This window comes from Bos indicus x Bos taurus, chromosome 25, assembly GCF_003369695.1.
Source record: "Bos indicus x Bos taurus breed Angus x Brahman F1 hybrid chromosome 25, Bos_hybrid_MaternalHap_v2.0, whole genome shotgun sequence".
NCBI classification, from domain to species: Eukaryota; Metazoa; Chordata; class Mammalia; order Artiodactyla; family Bovidae; genus Bos; species Bos indicus x Bos taurus.
Window position 1 is genome coordinate 4,091,321 of NC_040100.1, and position 16,023 is coordinate 4,107,343.

A 16,023-nucleotide genomic window follows, 5' to 3' on the forward strand; every position below is an offset into this window, starting at 1 on the left:
TGTCACCAGCAGTCCACACTACCGTTGGACTGGACGGCTTCAAAACTTGTCCGGAGGAGATGCCCAAAACCGGCTTCCTCCAGCATCCACTTTCTGGTCCCCGTCCCTCCCAGGAGAGTTTTACTGAATAAGCCCATCCCTGGCCAAGAATCTCAGGCTGGAAGGAAGGGTCTGGGGTGCAGAGATGGGCATGGTTCTGAGTACGAAGTTGTCTGCTTCTAGAGCAACGGGCAAAATGTGACAGAGAAATGAAGCCCTGTAAAATCCAGAGGTGAAAACACAAAGACAGGACAAGCTATTTCCTCATTTTTGTTTATTTTGTTTCTCACCAACATGTTGGTAAAATGGAGCAGGCTGTGTTAGTAAAGGAGAAGCAGGGAGGGGAGTCAGGCAGCGTCTAAGGAGCCACGTGGGGGAGTCAGGAGCAGGAAGGGCCGGAAGGACCAGAGATACCAGGTGCCCCCACAACATCATCCTGCCCTCCCACAAGACATGGAGATTGCTGCTGCTCCGACCCCCAGACGTTTACAAAATCGCCATAAAGAGCATTTCTGTTGCCTCCTGTCCTTGTCCCCCGTATTCTCCTTCTGACCCCCAGAGACGAGGCAGGGTCTACTCAGGCTGGCCCTCTGCGCGGCCTGGCCTGAGAGAACCTGCCCCTGCATCTCAAGGTCCCAGCCCCTAAGCCGCAGTGGGTGTACTGGCTTCTGAGAAGGCAAGGCAGGTGGGGGCTACAGGGAGGTCTTTGGGAGTGATGGAGGGACCACCCCTTAGGGCCTTGGACAGCACTCACAGGATGCCCTCTGCTTCCGCCCCCCGATTCTATTCAAGAGGATTTAGGGACCGCCTGTGAGCCTGGGAATACCCCAGCGCCTGCCTGGGAGGCTTGTTTGGGTGCGGCCCTGGAGGGAAGGTTTCACCTGCACCCAGAGTGGACTTCCTGGCCTTTGCACATTGACCCAGTGGACGCTGGGACCCTGTGTTCATGAACACAAAACATTTACATGAGGATTTCGTCCACCCTGATGAACTTTCATTCGCGGAAGTATTTTCAAGGCAAAAGCCACTGAGGATAACCGAATGCCTTGATCAGCTTTCTACGTAGTGCAGATAAATTTCCTCTGCCCCCATGAAATAATTTTCACCAGGACCCTTTTACGAGTGTTATACCACGTATGTCGGCTTCCCTGGTTAGTGTTGGAGCTCTGTCGAATGTCACCCAGCGTCTCGACCTGCCGTTGGTTTTCCCCCGTGGCTCTTAACTCCAGTCAAGTCCAACTTCTCTGGGAGAGAAACTGGCCAACTTCTTAACCCATTCGTACCCAAAGACGACCCTGAACCATGTGCTGTGGGCAGTAATGTGCCACCTCCGTGCCGCTTTAGCCTCGTCGATATCCTCCCGTGGAGTGTTTCCGAGGGTGAATCGGTCCGTCACTCAGTTGGCCCGGAAGAAGGATGCCAGCGATATTCCAGGATGTTGCGGCACGTGGTCAAGACTTCCAAGCGCGCGGTGCTTCCCGGGTGCGGGGGAAGCGGCGCCCTCCCCGACCTCGGCGCCCTCGTCCCCAGCCCCGACCCCGGGTCAGGGCGCCTTGTCCGCCGCCGGCTCGGCACGCGGGGCGCCCCCGGCGGCCACGCGCGCACCGCGGAGCAGGCCGAGGCCCCGGGAGCGGCCGGCGCCGTGCAGCTGGCGCTCGTGGCGGCGGATCTGAACCTTGTGGCGGAAACGCTCGCCGCAGTCCTCGCAGGCATAGGGCCGCTCGCCAGAGTGCGTGCGGCGGTGGCGCAGCAGGTTGGAAGAGACGCTGAAGCGCTTGCCGCAGTCGCCGCAGGCGTAGGGCCGCTCGCCCGTGTGCGTGCGCTGGTGCTGCACGAGTGCCGAGCTCTCGCTGAAGCGCTTGGCGCAGTACGGGCACGCGTACGGCTTCTCGCCTGTGTGGATGCGCTGGTGCGTCACCAGGTTCGAGTGCTGCGAGAAGCTCTTGCCGCATTCGCCGCAGCGGTGCGGCCGCTCGCCCGTGTGTGTGGCCTGGTGCCGCACCAGGTCCGTGCTGCGGCTGAAGCCCTTGCCGCACTCCCCGCAGATGGTCGGCCGGTCCCGGGCGCGCCGCCGCCGCCGGGGCGGCCGGGCCGGCGTCAGGGCCGCGCCGCTCGGCGGGCCCGGGACAGCCACTATGGAGGGCGCCGATACGGCCGCTGGCAGCACCATCAGCTCCTGCAGCACCACGTAGCCCGGAGGCGCCACCACCACCGCGGCGGGCGCCCCCGCAGCGGCCGGCACCAGCTCCAGCTGCAGCTCGGGCGGCACAGGGGTCAGCTCCAGCTGCAGCTCAGGCGGGTGTACCCCAGGCTCCACCGGTGTCAGCTCCAGCTGCACCTCCGGCGGCTGCGCCAGCGGCTGCGCCAGCTGCTGCTCCAGCTGCTTCTCCAGCTGCTGCAACTGCTCCTGCAGTTGGAGCTGCAGCTGCCGCTGCTCCTGCTGCCGCTCCAGCTCCTGCCGCTGCCGCTCCAGCTCCTGATCAGACTCCACGTCCACCGGCATGAGCTCCAGCTCAACCTCCTCCTCCTCCTCCGGCCCCAGAGGCCGGGGCTGTAGCTGCTGCTGCAACTGCTGCTGCTGCTGCAGCAACAGCTCCAGCTGTTCTTGCTGCTGCTGCAGCAGCTGCAACTGTTCCTGCTGCTTCTGCAGCTGCTGCTGCAGCTCTAACTGCTCCTGCTGTGGTAGTAAGTGTTCCTGCTGCTGTTGCTGCTGCTGCCGCTGTAACTCTTGCTGCTGCAACAGCTGTTGCTGCAACTGTTCTTGGTGCTGGAGCTGTTCTTGCTGTTGCTGCAGCAGCTGACACTGTTCTTGCTGTGGTTGCAGTGACTCCTGCTGTGATTGTAGCTGCTCCTGCTGTGGTTGTAATGGCTCCTGCTGTTGTAGCTGCTGTGGCTGCTGTACCGCTTGCTGCAGCTGTTGTACCGCTTGCTGCGGCAGCTGTGGCCATCCCTGCTGTAAGTCCTGTTGCAGCTCCTGCTGCAGCTGTGGCAGCTGCTGTTCTTGCACTTGCCTCTCCTCTGATTGTTCCTGCCGCTGCAGCTGCTTCTGCTGCTCATACTGCACACACGGGGGCTTTTCCTGCAGTTCCTGCCGCTGGAACCGTTCCTGCCGCAGCCGTGACCGCCGTCGCACCTGCCTGTGCTGCTCCCGTGACTGTTTCTGCCGCGGCATAAGCCGAAGCCGTGGTTTCAGCGGCCCCTGTTGTTCAGACTGGGGTTCTTCCTGCAATTCTGGCTGCGGTTGGGGCAGCGGCTCTTGCCCATCTTGCTGCTGCTGCTGCGACTCTGGCTGAGGTCCTGACCCTTGGTTGTGTGGTTGCGGTTGTGGCTGCTGCTCTGGCCACTGTTTTAACTGTCGGGCTTGCAGCTTCTGCCGTCCTGACGCAGTCTCCTCAGCGACTTCACTGGCCCGCTTGGGAGCTGAGACTGCTGGCCGAGGTGGGCTGCTGCTCCTCTCCTGACTCTCACTCCCACCGCTGCCACCTGGAGTGGGAATGGCAGGAAGCCAGGAGAGAAAGATCTGGAGTCAGCTCTCTGGTTCAGACTCCCATGATGTCCTTCCTTACCCTCCCCCATGTACAGTCACTCTATGATACGTTCCTGAGCCCTCAGCAGGGACCCCCAGAACACGGGACCACATGACAATGGCAGCAGGATAGAAAGGGAAATGCCCAGCGGTGTGGAGTTGGCTTAGAAATGTATCCAAGGGACAGCTAGCTGGTCACATCACTCTGGACCCCAGGTCCCCAACCTCTCCTCGGGGCCTTCTTCCACACAGGCTCGATGCTTAGACCTTGGCAGTGACACCACTCTGGGTGCCTGGGGCTCCCCAACACCACTCCCCGAAAAGTCCTTTGGGCCTAACCGCCATCTGAGAGGAATCTGTGAATCTGCCATTCCCATGGCTAAGCCACAAGCCCATGCTGAACTGACCTCAGTCAAAGGTCACACTCGAAACAAATGAAACTCACCCTCTCTGTACATAATACAGAATTTCTGTCAGGCTGCCTGGAAGTGTTTCCAAAGCAGTTTCTAAAAATCACCGAAGTCAGAGAGAACACGAGGTTTCCAGGTGGGAGGTGCCCGGTAATTCTACCAAGTAGCAGCTGGCTAACCTCCTGCAGGTTCAGGGCCCTCCTGGTCTGGAATATACCTTTGTCATCCCCACACTGCCAGCTTAATGAGTCAAGCAGGAAGGGCCCCGGCATCACCCTTAGTAGGTACTTGAAAAATCCCTCTCCCTGTGGGTTAGGAATTGTCTTGAAAATTAGCAAGAAGTTTGGAAATATTAATACCAAGGATACAACTAGCTCCATTTGAAATAGCCTTTAGACTGAAAGTGGTCTGCTTGTTTGTTTGTTTTTTGGCTGTACCACTCAGCATGTAGGATCTTAGTTCCCCAACCAGGAGTGGAACCCGAGTCCCCTGCATTAGAAATGCAGAGTCTCAACCACTAGACTGCCAGGGAAGTCTGAGGCTGGAAGTAGTTTTAGGCTGTTAATTCTCGGATGGAAAGGAACAATTCACAGCCCCAAGTCTACATGGCGACTGGCCAGTTACTTAACCCCTGGGAACCTGAGTTTCCCCATCTGCTTAAAGGAGCTAAACCCCTTTCCGGGAAATTGCGAAAAATTAGAGGGAATAAACACACAGCCCCAGCATGGTGCACGATGTAGAGAAAGCTCGGCGATACAGGACTCACCTCATTGCTACATGTCACAAAACCCACACGCAGTGTCTCACTCTGAGCATACTGCTGTGCTATCAGAAAATCCAAAGAGGCCTTCTCCATTCCCAAGTCTGATTCAACATCTGTTTTTCCCATAGCATCGTATTTTCAACTTTGGAATGGGAAGTAGAGGTTTGGTTGACCCAATTTTGCTTTCTGGCTGACTTTCCAGGAATATACTGATTTCATAAAATCAAGGGATATCTACATGTAAATAATTCCCTCTTAGAAAACCTATTCCCAAGACCCTTCGCTTAGGCTAATGGATCAGTGAGTGCATTTTTCTTACACACTCACACCAGGTGGGAGTATGCAGGAAGTGAGGGAAGACAGACCATCACAGACAACCTGTTGTCTTGGCAAATCCAAGGTCACATGGGCACTCCCTCCTCCTACCACCTCTGGGGGCAGCCGGGACTCATCACCCCTCTGGGTAGGTCCTCTCATTTCTAGGACAGTGCTTGGCCAAACGACCACTCCCTGCTTCTCACGGCATTTGCACACTCTTACCAACGATATTTTGGTAAATGTATACTGAAGTGTCATCGGATGTGCCTACTCTCGCGAGATTTTTGTCAGTTGAGTATTTAAGCCAAGAGTCCTGGGAATTCCCTGGTGGTCCAGTGATTAGGACTCTGAGCTCTTACTGCAGAGGGTGTGGGTTCGATCCCTGGTCGGGGAACTCCGATCTCACAAGCCACATGGGGAAGCTGGCGGTGGGGGGTGGAGGGGAGGTGTGTGTGTGGTGGAAGGCCAAGGGTCCTAGTTGGGTCCACACATCCCCATCCGATGCCTCGTCCCTTTGGTCCTTTTCATGTTCTGTTCAACCCTGCCCAGCCCCTCACTCAGTGCTCTCAAAGCACAGAGTAGGGAGGTGGCTCCCGTGAGCATGGCCGCCTTGGGAGATTTGCCGAGAGTGGGGAGCGGGGCAAGTCTTGGAACGTTCTTCGAGGCCACATTTGCCTCCGGGAAAAAGGAGAGAAAGATGGATGGAAGCAGGCAGAAGTCAAGGAAAAGCGGACAAGACCAGAGGCCACAGAGAAAAGAAAAGCCAAACAACCAGCGACCAGGGTGCCCCTCAGCCCCTGAATTCAATCTGGGACCTTAAGTCACAGGGAGGAGAGTGGAAGGAAACGGAGGTTGTGAGCCCTGGGAACCAGCAGCAAGCGTCCAGGTGGGGATGGGGGCTGAGAACGTGCGCACTGCCAGACAGCCCTCACCAGCAACACTGCAGCCTGATGGTGGCTTCAGAAAACCCTGAGGTGACCCTGCCGATGTGAGGGCGTGCAGCCTCCCCGCCACACCCCAGACAGACGGCTGCTTGCCAACCTTCAGGGCTCCCTCTCAGCAGGCCTGGGGCTTGGTCAAAGGATCCTCGCCAGGGACCTGAGGACCATCTCCTGGTTCAGGAGGTCAGAGGTGTCCCCCACCCTTAGCCCCTTACCTGAGGGGGTGTCGGGCCCCAGGCCCCCATCTTTAAGACGGCGAGGCTTCCGCACGATGGTCTTGGTTGCCCGCCTCACCTTCATCCTGGCGGTCAGACCAAGATCCTGGGGAGCCGGCTGTGCTGAGGGGAAGGAAGGAAGCTGTTCAGACTGGCGGGGAGCCCCGGGCCAGGGGCCCTGATGCCTTGCTGCCTCAAGTCAGCAGCTCACCCCTGCCGGAAAGGAGGACAGTGTGGTCCACGGCCGGGAAAAGGATGAGCGAGGGCAGCCTGGAGGCCCTGCTCCTAGGGCCAGCTCCCTGCACAGGGAGTCCTGACTCTCCTGACTTTGTGCAGGGCCCACGTCCAGCCTCCTGCCTGGGGCAGCTCTTGCAGCTGCTCATCACCGATGATGAGAGACAATGTACAAGGTACACTCCCAGAAGGGATGTTTGGGGAACTTTATAGGAAAAAAGACTTGTTTGTCCATCTCCATCTCACATTCCCCTGGCCCCCTCAAAACATGAACAAGTCTGTTCAATTCCCTGGTCTCTTGCCTCCCAAGCTGCTCTGGGGATTGGCCCAGTCTTCCCAGGTCACCAGCAGACCGCCAGTTCTGGGCCATGTGAGTCCATCCAGGTGCTACCTCAGTTCCCAGGACGCTAGGTTCCCAGAGCACTACAAGCCCTGCAACTGGAGGGCTGCGGGCCTGGCCCTGTGCCCCAGCGCTCCTGAGGTCTGCAGGGCTCCCCGCCCCTCTCCAGTGTCCCCCCAGGGTCCCTGTGGCGGTATCCTCGCCTCCTAAGAGGATGACTCCAGGTCCCTCTAGCTTCCAAGAATCCAGCCCAACCCTCTTAAGAAAAGCCTCCCTGGGTTCGCCCTGCTGACCTACCCTCCTGGGCCTCACCTGGCACAAGCATCGCCTGCTCTGCGGGCAGCCTGGGCACTAGGGGAGGTGTGGTCAGCAGGGAATGGAAGGTGAAGGCCAGAGCGTTTAGCCAGCTCCTTCGCCAGGTGCCCCCATCCAGAAAGAGCCGGGGAGGCGCTGGGCCACCCGGGTGGGCTTTCTGGTCACTTGGGACGGTCTGTTGCTGTCAGGGTTGCCGAGGTCGCCCTGGGCCAAAAGAAGGGGGGCAGAGCAGAGTTCAAGAGCAGAAGTTGGTGTGGGCCCCCTGGGGCGTGGGGCGGGGGCGGGGGGAAGGCAGGGGGCGGGGTGGAGGGGTGTAGACAGAGCCCCGAACCAGCGCGGGGCTCAGGGCGGGACCATTGCGGGCGCCGAGGGCGGACCGGGGGCGGACCTGGTGGGCGGTGGACCGGTGTCGTTTCAGCCCAGGGCAGCGCGGGGCCGGCCAGGGATCTGCCCGCCGCCACAGGTGCCAGGAGCCGGCGGGCGGGCGGCCTGGGCCGGGCCGGGCCGCGCGGAAGGCGGGCGGGGGGCGGGCGCCGCGGCCGGGCCGGGGTCCCCGTGCGCTCGCCCGCCCGCCCGAGCGTGCGACCGGCCGGCCGTGCGTCCGAGCGGGCAGCTGCCGGGCCGGGGGCGGGGGCGGGGGCGGCGGGGGCCGGCACAGGAAGTCCCCCCGGCATCCGCATCCTGTCCCCCGCGCCCCGGCCCCCGCCGCCGCCGCCGCTCTAGGCCGCCGCGAGCTCGGTGGGCTTAACCCTTCCCGGCCCGGCCACTCACCCCGCGCAGGGGGCGCGAGCTGGGGGCGCCGGGGCCGGGCGCAGCGCGCTCCGCAGCATCTCCGGATGTGCGCGTCCGCGCGCCCGGGTTGGCGACCGTCGCCGCGCGAGTGCAGGGGAGGCTCGCAGCCGGGCTCGGCAGCCCGCTGAAGGGCAGGCACGGCACCGGGACAAACGGGGTTCAAGTCGCACTCAGTTAGGTGACGCTCGGTTCACGAAGCCCCATCCCGGGCCGCTGCGCACACCCTAGAGAGGCCTCTCCTTCGTCCCCCTAGACCCATGTCCTGGATGTGGCGGGGATGGGCCTGGGGGCGCGGGGAGTTGTGGCCGGCAGTCAGGTGGGCGTGGACCCCAAAGGACCAGATGGGGCCGTAGGGGCCACCCTGGCCGACTGGAGAGCTAAGCTTGGCTCTCTCTGCGCCCTTGCGCTGTGCGTACCGCCGCGTGGCCAGGCCCCCTCGCCACCCCCACCCTCCGCCCTCCCCAACCCCCTCCTCAGCCGCTCAGGGCAGCCGCCCTCCCTGGTGGTGCCGAGCCGCTTCCCCGCGGGTCAGGAGGGGTCCCTGTGTCTCCATATCCCGCCCCTTTGCTACTCTGTTCTCTCTCATCTGGAGAGGGGCTGACGCTGAAATCGGGATGCTCCAGTTCTCCGAAAACCCAAAGCACTGGCCGCAGATGCTCCTGGGGGGAGCACGGGGGTGCCCCACTGGAGGGGGACAGGGGTCCTACTGTGGTCACAGCCCCTCCCCCCTTACTGTCTCCACGCTCACATAGCTGCCACACCTGTGGCCCCCTTGTTCCGATTTTGGATTCTTCCAGGCCCTTTGGGAGTGGAGATTGGGGCTTCCCCTCTCGCCCTTGCCTGAACCGCCTACACTCTGTCTGGCAGCTTCACCCCAGATGAGGTGCTCCAGAGGGCAGGGACCGCATCTGCCTCCGTAGAGGAATAAGCGCAGCGAGAGCCCATCTTTGGAGGCGGAAAAATCTGGGTTCCCAAGGGGGGCTCTTCCAGCCGTGTTAGGAGGCCAATTATGGCCTTCCATTGGGGCGGTGGGACCGCACCCCACTAGCCGGGTGCCTGGGGGTGAATGAACTGGCTCCCTCCTGCCCGGGGCAGGCGTGCCCCTTCTTCTGCCTGGGAGAGTTGAGAGCAAAGCTATTTCTGCCTCCTCCTGCCTCCTGGGAGACCTCAAGCCCAGAGGATCCACTCCCCGCCCCTGAATTTTTAACCTCCCCCCTCTGCTGCCTTCTTTCCAACAGCGCTTGCTCATTCCCACAGCTCTCTCATCTTAAAACAGGCACCGCCCCCCCAACCTTGCTCTCTTGCCCTTGGTGCCAAATTTGCTGGAAAGATGCCCCATGATAGTTCTGTCCATACCCCCATCGTCCTGACCCCCCTTCCCTCTCTGCAGCCTGGCCTCTGCCTCGTCACTGCACTCAGACAGCCCTGCCTGATGTCACCAGGGACCTCCACTGATCTCTCAGTTCGTCCCACCTCTAGGCAGCTTTGCTGGGAGAGCACTCTTGGTTCCCCCTTCTTCCCCACGTACCACCTTTGCAGGCTCTCTTCCTTCACCAGGCTCATTGCCCACCCTTACATCGTGCCAACCTGCACTCAGGTGTCTTCCCGGGGCAGCTCTCCCCAAGAACGTTTCTCTGGTCCACACCTGAGCACTGGCTTGACCAAAGCTACCACCCTTTCTTTTGCTTTCTTCCTCTTCTTCCCTTTAATCTGTTTTTTTTCAAAATTTTCTCTCTTTTTTTGCTGCACCATGCAGCAACACGCAGGATCCTTGCTCCCTGATCAAGGACTGAACCCAGGCCCCCTGCAGTTAGAAGCATGGAGTCCTAACCACTGGACTGCCAGGTAAGTCCCTGTCTTACTTACTTTCTTCTTCTTTTTTTAAATCAAGGTAACACGTATACCAAGTTGAGTAAATCAAATAGTTCTACAATATCTGCAGCAACAAGAAAAGTTTCTCCTCACTTGTGAGTCCACTCCCATTTCTTCAGATCTCTCTTGCCATGTTTCTAAATATTGTGCTTCTAACGCTCTTACTTGCTTTTTCCAGTTTAGACCATATCTATTGACATCCCACTCTGGAAGGTGCTGGTTAAACTGTTTAAACCACACAGAGACATGCATACTTTCCCTGCCATCCTCCCATTGTCTAATCATTTGTCTGGTCTTTATCCTGTTTTCTGGGTGAGAGCTTCAAACTCTGGTGGCTCAGACGGTAAAGAAACCGCCTGCAATGCAGGAGAACCAGGTTTGATCCCTGGGTCAAGAAGATCTCCTAACAAGGGAATGGCTGCCCACTCCAGGAAATCCCATGAACAGAGGAGTCTGGCGGGCTACAGTCCATGGGGCCGCAAAGAGTCGGACTCCACTGAACACACAGACACGCACTCAGACAGCCATCAGTGTAAGTGCTTTCCTGAATTCTGTGAGTTGATCTAACGCATTAACGAACCCGAGTGGGTCACAGGAATCCTGACTTTGTAGCCAGCTGGTCGGAAGTGCAGGTGGCCTGGGAACGTCCAAACATGAGGCCAGCGTATGAGGTCAGGGCGGTGTGTGCTGGGCTTGGTTGCAGCATGCAGGATCTAGTTCCCTGGTCAGGGATAGAACCTGGGCCCCCTGCACTGGGAGCAGAGTCAACTGCTAGACCACTGAGGAAGTCACTCTCCTCTTCATTGCTTTTTGGCTTTGGGTATTACTATTGCGGATGTCCAGGGCCATTTTGATACCCAGTCCTTTGCACATGACTGATACTTTCTCTCTGTGCTGTGTGCTCAGTCGCTCGATTGTGTCTGACCCTTTGTGACTGCATAGACTGTAGACTGCCAGTCTCCTCTGTCTGCAGGATTTTCCTGGCAAGAATACTGGAGTGGGTTGCCATGTCTTCCTCCAGTTTTTCTCTCTGGAAGCTTGTAGATATATATTTTTTAAACCTGTATTCTGAAATTCGCTCGTGGACACTCAGGCAGCCACTTCAATCTGGAGACTCATGTTTATCGGTTCTGAGAAGTGAATTTGAGTAATTTCTTTGATTGTGTTCCCCTTGGTTTTCTTTTCTCCTTTTCTGGAATTTTGATTTTTTCAGATATTGGACCCTCTGTTCCACTCCTCTCAATTTTAACTTCTCTTCTATTTGTCATCACTTAACCTCTCGGTACACTTTCTGGAAGCTTTTCTCTTCATTTTCTTCTAAGCGTTCTGTTGAATGCTTTTATTTCTGGTATTCTGTCTTCCATTCCCCAGAGCTTTCTTATTCTCAAGCTCTTGCTTTTCTCATGCATGCTGTTCTTGTTTCATGGTTCCAGCGCTTGCTCTCATCTCTCTGAGGACAGTGAAGTTTGTTCCTGCTCCCTCTGTCATCTTTGTTTGCTCCACTTGTTCCCCGCCTCCCTCCAATGTGTCTATTTCATTTCTTCTGTTGGAGGATTTCCTAGGATGCTGGCTGACCCTGGGCAGTTTGGTCATGTGTGTGGTCATTAAATCCCCCTTGCTTTCAAGATGAACTCTCCCTGCCTTTGGTTTACTGGCCCCAGGCTTATGCCAGTTCTGGCTCAGATTCTGGAGTTGGGTTTCATCAGGGCTCATTGGTTCATGGGTTCACCTTCAGGCAACCACCACGGGGGCTGCAGGGCTCAGCTGGGCCATGCCTGGATCAAGGATGGATCCAGGGCCTCAGGGGTGAAGTCAGGATGCTATCACCAGCAGGAAAGGGGGGCTGAATTGTGGATGGACAGAAACAGATCCATCGTAACTGGAATGTATTGGTATTTATTCACAATGCGTTTACACGGTCCAGATCCTAATATACACATTGACTTTCAACAACTTGCTCTTTTTTTTCCTCCCTGACCTGGAATGTGTCACCTGAACCCCCAGGTTCACCTGAGCCCACAGCTGTGAAAGCAGAGTGCTAACCATTCGAGGGACTTAGCACACACACACAATCCACTCCAGAGGAGGGGCCCAGCTTCCCTGAAGGGGCTGCCTGTCAAACACTTGCCCCCAAAGAGGTCCTTTGTCAAGAAGGAGACAGACGACTGGTTGTGTTCAGTCGCTCAGTCGTGTCTGACTCTTTGCAATTCCATGGACTGTAGCCCCCCAGGCTCTTCTGCCCATGGAATTTTCCAGGCAAGAATACTGGAGTGGGTTGCTGTTTCCTACTCCAGGGGATCTTTCTGACCCAGGAATCGAACCCTCGTCTCTTTTGCCTCCTGCATTGACAGGTGGATTCTTTTACCATTAGCGCCACCTGAGAATCCCAGATGACTGGTGTTAGTCGTTCAGTTGTGTCCAACTCTTTGTGATCCCATGGACTGTAACCCACCAGGCTCTTCTGTCCATGGGATTCTCCGGCGAAGAATACTGGAAGGCAATGGCTAATAATTCTGCCACATACACTTGCTCCAGCTTCCCTGGTGGCTAGTGGTAAAGAATCTGCTTGCCATTGCAGAAAATGTGGATTTGATCCCTGGGTCAGGAAGATCCCCTGGAGAAGGGAATGGCAACCCACTCCAGAATTCTTCCCTAGAAAACTCCATGGACAGAAGAACCTGGCAGGCTACACTCCCTGGGATCACAATGAGTCAGACATGACTTAGTGACAAAGACCAAACCAGATGCTTGCTTGCCACACATTTTTTTTTTTAACAGCTGACAATATGATGGGCAAAAATTACCTCACTGCTCTAATTTGCATTAACAAAATTAAGTGACATTGAACAGGATTTTATAAGTTGAAGGAGGCATGTGCTCACTCAGTCATGTCCAACTCTTTGTGACCCCGTGGACTGTAGCCCGTCAGGTTCTTCTGTCCATGGAGTTTTCTAGGCAAGAATTCTGGAGTGGGTTGCCATTCCCTTCTCCAGGGGATCTTCCTGACCCAGGGATCAAACCTACATTTCCTGCATTGGCAAGCGGATTCTTTACCACTAGCCACCAGGGAAGCTGGAGCAAGTGTATGTGGCAGAATTATTAGCCATTGCCTTCCAGTATTCTTCGCCAGAGAATCCCATGGACAGAAGAGACTGGTGGGTTACAGTCCATGGGATTCTCCAGGCAAGAATACTGGAGTGGGATGCCATTTCCTCCTCCAGGGGATCTTCCCAACCTAGGGATCGAACCCTGGGTTCGATCGTCTCTTATGTCTCCTGTATTGGGAGGCAGATTCTTTACTACTAGCACCACCTGGGAAGCCCTGAAGAAGGCATCAGTTCAGTTCAGTTCAGTTCAGTTGCTCAGTTGTGTCTGACTCTGCGACCCCATGAATCGCAGCACGCCAGGCCTCCCTGTCCATCACCAACTCCCGGAGTTCACTCAGATTCACGTCCATCGAGTCAGTGATGCCATCCAGCCATCTCATCCTCTGTCGTCCCCTTCTCCTCCTGCCCCCAATCCCTCCCAGCATCAGAGTCTCTTCCAATGAGTCAACTCTTCGCATTAGGTGGCCAAAGTACTGGAGTTTCAGCTTTAGCATCATCCCTTCCAAAGAAATCCCAGGGCTGATCTCCTTCAGAATGGACTGGTTGGATCTCCTTGCAGTCCAAGGGACTCTCAAGAGTCTTCTCCAACACCACAGTTCAAAAGCATCAATTCTTCAGTGCTCAGTTTAGGTATAATTAAAATACTGTACTTTATCTGTTTTTGTTTTTGTTTTTAACTTTTAGGCCATCCTGTGAGGCATGGAGGATCTTAGTTCCCTGACCAGGGATTGAACCTGGGTCTCCTGCACTGGGAGTGTGGAGTCTTAGCCACTGGATGACCAGGGAAGTTCCTACTTTTCATTTCTAGAAGTTCTACCGAAGTTTTTTTTCCCCCATCTTCTAGGTAATTCACACTGCTGCTGCTGCCAAGTCGCTTCAGTCGTGTCCAACTCTGTGTGACCCCATAGATGGCAGCCCACCAGACTCCCCCATCCCTGGTATTCTCCAGGCAAGAACACTGGAGTGGGTTGCCATTTCCTTCTCCAATGCATGAAAGTGAAAAGTGAAAGTGAAGTCGCTCAGTCGTGTCCGACTCTTAGTGACCCCATGGACTGTAGCCCACCAGGCTCCTCCATCCATGGGATTTTCCAGGCAAGAGTACTGGAGTGGGCGCCATTGCCTTCTCTGGTAATTCACAGTTACCTAGTAATTTCCCCCTGTAGTTTCCCATTTGTCTTTTATGCCATTAACCATGACTGTTTTAGTCCAGCTGTGACACTGGAAGACTTTTTGAACCTGTTTCTGTCAGTTGCATCTGCTGGTCCCCACTGTTGTTCATCTCTCACTGGACATCAGTCGGTCTCCTTGGACAGTCATTGGTGGGTTGAGCCCAGGATGACTGACTTTCCTCCAGAGAATGTGTGTTTGCTCCTCGAGGGCAGTGGGGAGGACTGCAAGCCCAGGAAGCCCTAAGGACTGAGGTCACGGCAGGCAGAGTCCCGGGGTGACCAGTGCTGTCAACCCAGGGTGAGGACTTGCCCCGCCCCTCACTTCTTAGGAACCAGACTCCCCTTTGGCTTTTCCCAGGCTCCACTCAGCTCGAGGGCAACATTCCCTGCCGTCTTCTGTTCTTCTTCAAGGTATATACCAGGGGTTCCAGCAGAACGGAGAGTGGGTCTCCTAGTAGATCCCCACTTGAGCCCTTCATCCTTGGGGCCCTCAGGGGCACAGGTGCCTTTGTGCCCCTTACCTGCTTTCGCTTACCATCTGCCCTGGATCTTATCTTTGGCCGTGCCGCGTCTTTGTTGCTACACGTGGACTTTCACCAGCTGCGGTGAGCGGGGCCTACCCCCTAGTTTCAGCACGCGGGCTTCACATTGTGCTGGCTTCTCTTGTTGTGGGGCACAGGCTCTAGGTGCCAGGGCTTCAGTAGCTGCAGCGCAGGAGCTCAGCAGTTGCGGTTCCTCGACTCTAGAGCACTGGCTTAATAGTTGTGACGCTCAGGCTTAGTTGCTCCTCGGCAGGTGGGGTCCCCCCGGCCCAGGGATGGAACCTGTGTCTCCTGCATTGGCAGGCGGATTCTTTACCACTGACCCCCCAGGGAAGTCCCTGAGCTGGATGTTCTTTATAACCCGCTGGTTTGTCAGTAGGTCATTGTATGTTTTCCAGTGTTTTAAATTAAAGCAGAAGTGTTGGCTGAAAAATCTAACCCATCACTACCAGAAATAGAAGTTCTAAAATGCACTTAAAAAACTTACTTGTAATTAGACAAGTAACATGTGAATACACCATCCTTATAAAAACAAACTGTGTGTGGTTATCGGCTGGTACGTATGCCAGACCCAGGCTTCTTTTACTTACAGGAGTCAGGGACTAATTCAGTCTTGTCCTTCCTTACGACTCAGAATATTTTTTAAAATTGAGTTAAAAAATAAAAATTGAAACTTTAAAACTGTGTAGACAAGGAAAGGCCTCCTTTGGCTGTCACCCAACGTCCATTATCTTCCCCAGAGGTTTCCACTGTTTTTGGCTTAGTACATACCATTTAAAAAATATACTTATTTATTAGGCTGTATTTACTTATTTGGCCGTGGCAGATTTTTGAACTGACGCAGGGATCAACCCAGTGGAAGCATGGCATCTTAACCCCTGGACTGCCAGGGAAGCCCCTCTTTTCTATGAATTTTCTGTTCATTTCCTTCACTCAATTTAAAAATTGGAATGTCTTTGGATCAGTGGGTAATTTCTTATACATTCTGTGTAGTTTGTTTCCCCTGATGCCTAATATTTTCTTATGTATCAATTTTTAATGGATGTAAAACACCATTGTAAAGAAAAAAAAAGATGGTGCAAGTGCCTGGCACATAATTACTTAACAGGAGGCCCACCCATCATTTGTAATTGCCCACATACTGCTAAAAATACCACAGAAGAAATCTGTGCCTCTAGTGGCTTTGTTTCCTACCTGTTTTCTTTTTTTTTTTTTTTGCAAAATCACCTGAAGTCTGAGTGGAGCTGAGACTATGTAGCCCTGGAGATAAATGGTGACGCCCACCTTCTGGGACACAGCCAGGTTCAGAGGCCCTCTAATCAGGAAGTGATAGGAGAGCCCCTTTTGCACCCTTTACAGAAACACTCGGTATCAGAGTTGACACCAAGAACCAGCGAGTGCTAATCTTAGTCCTGTGGCTGTGTCCCACCGAGAGAGATG

The 16,023-nt window shown here is 55.5% G+C and overlaps 1 protein-coding gene across 2 annotated transcripts; it reads right to left on the reverse strand.

The window, feature by feature from the left end:
• Positions 1-296: 296 nt before the first annotated feature.
• On the reverse strand, positions 297-7,622 carry ZNF853 (zinc finger protein 853). Of its 2 annotated transcripts, none has more exons than XM_027527509.1 (4): positions 7,490-7,622; positions 7,099-7,305; positions 6,213-6,330; positions 297-3,522 (listed from the first exon to the last, which is right to left on the reverse strand). In XM_027527509.1, the coding sequence occupies exons 3-4, from the start codon at positions 6,295-6,297 to the stop codon at positions 1,583-1,585; spliced, it is 2,025 nt and encodes a 674-aa protein (XP_027383310.1). In that variant the 5' UTR covers positions 6,298-6,330; positions 7,099-7,305; positions 7,490-7,622; the 3' UTR covers positions 297-1,582. The 2 variants fall into 2 exon arrangements, with proteins under 2 accessions (XP_027383310.1, XP_027383309.1); XM_027527508.1 differs by having other exon boundaries at positions 6,213-6,335.
• Between the last annotated feature and the right edge of the window lie 8,401 nt (positions 7,623-16,023).

What these genes read in the sequence shown, in the direction of transcription:
- ZNF853 (XM_027527508.1), bottom strand. An exon ending in GGGGCCCGACACCCCCTCAG is followed by an intron (nt 3,523 to 6,212) that starts GTAAGGGGCTAA and finishes TTCCCACTCCAG; the next exon opens with GTGGCAGCGGTGGGAGTGAG.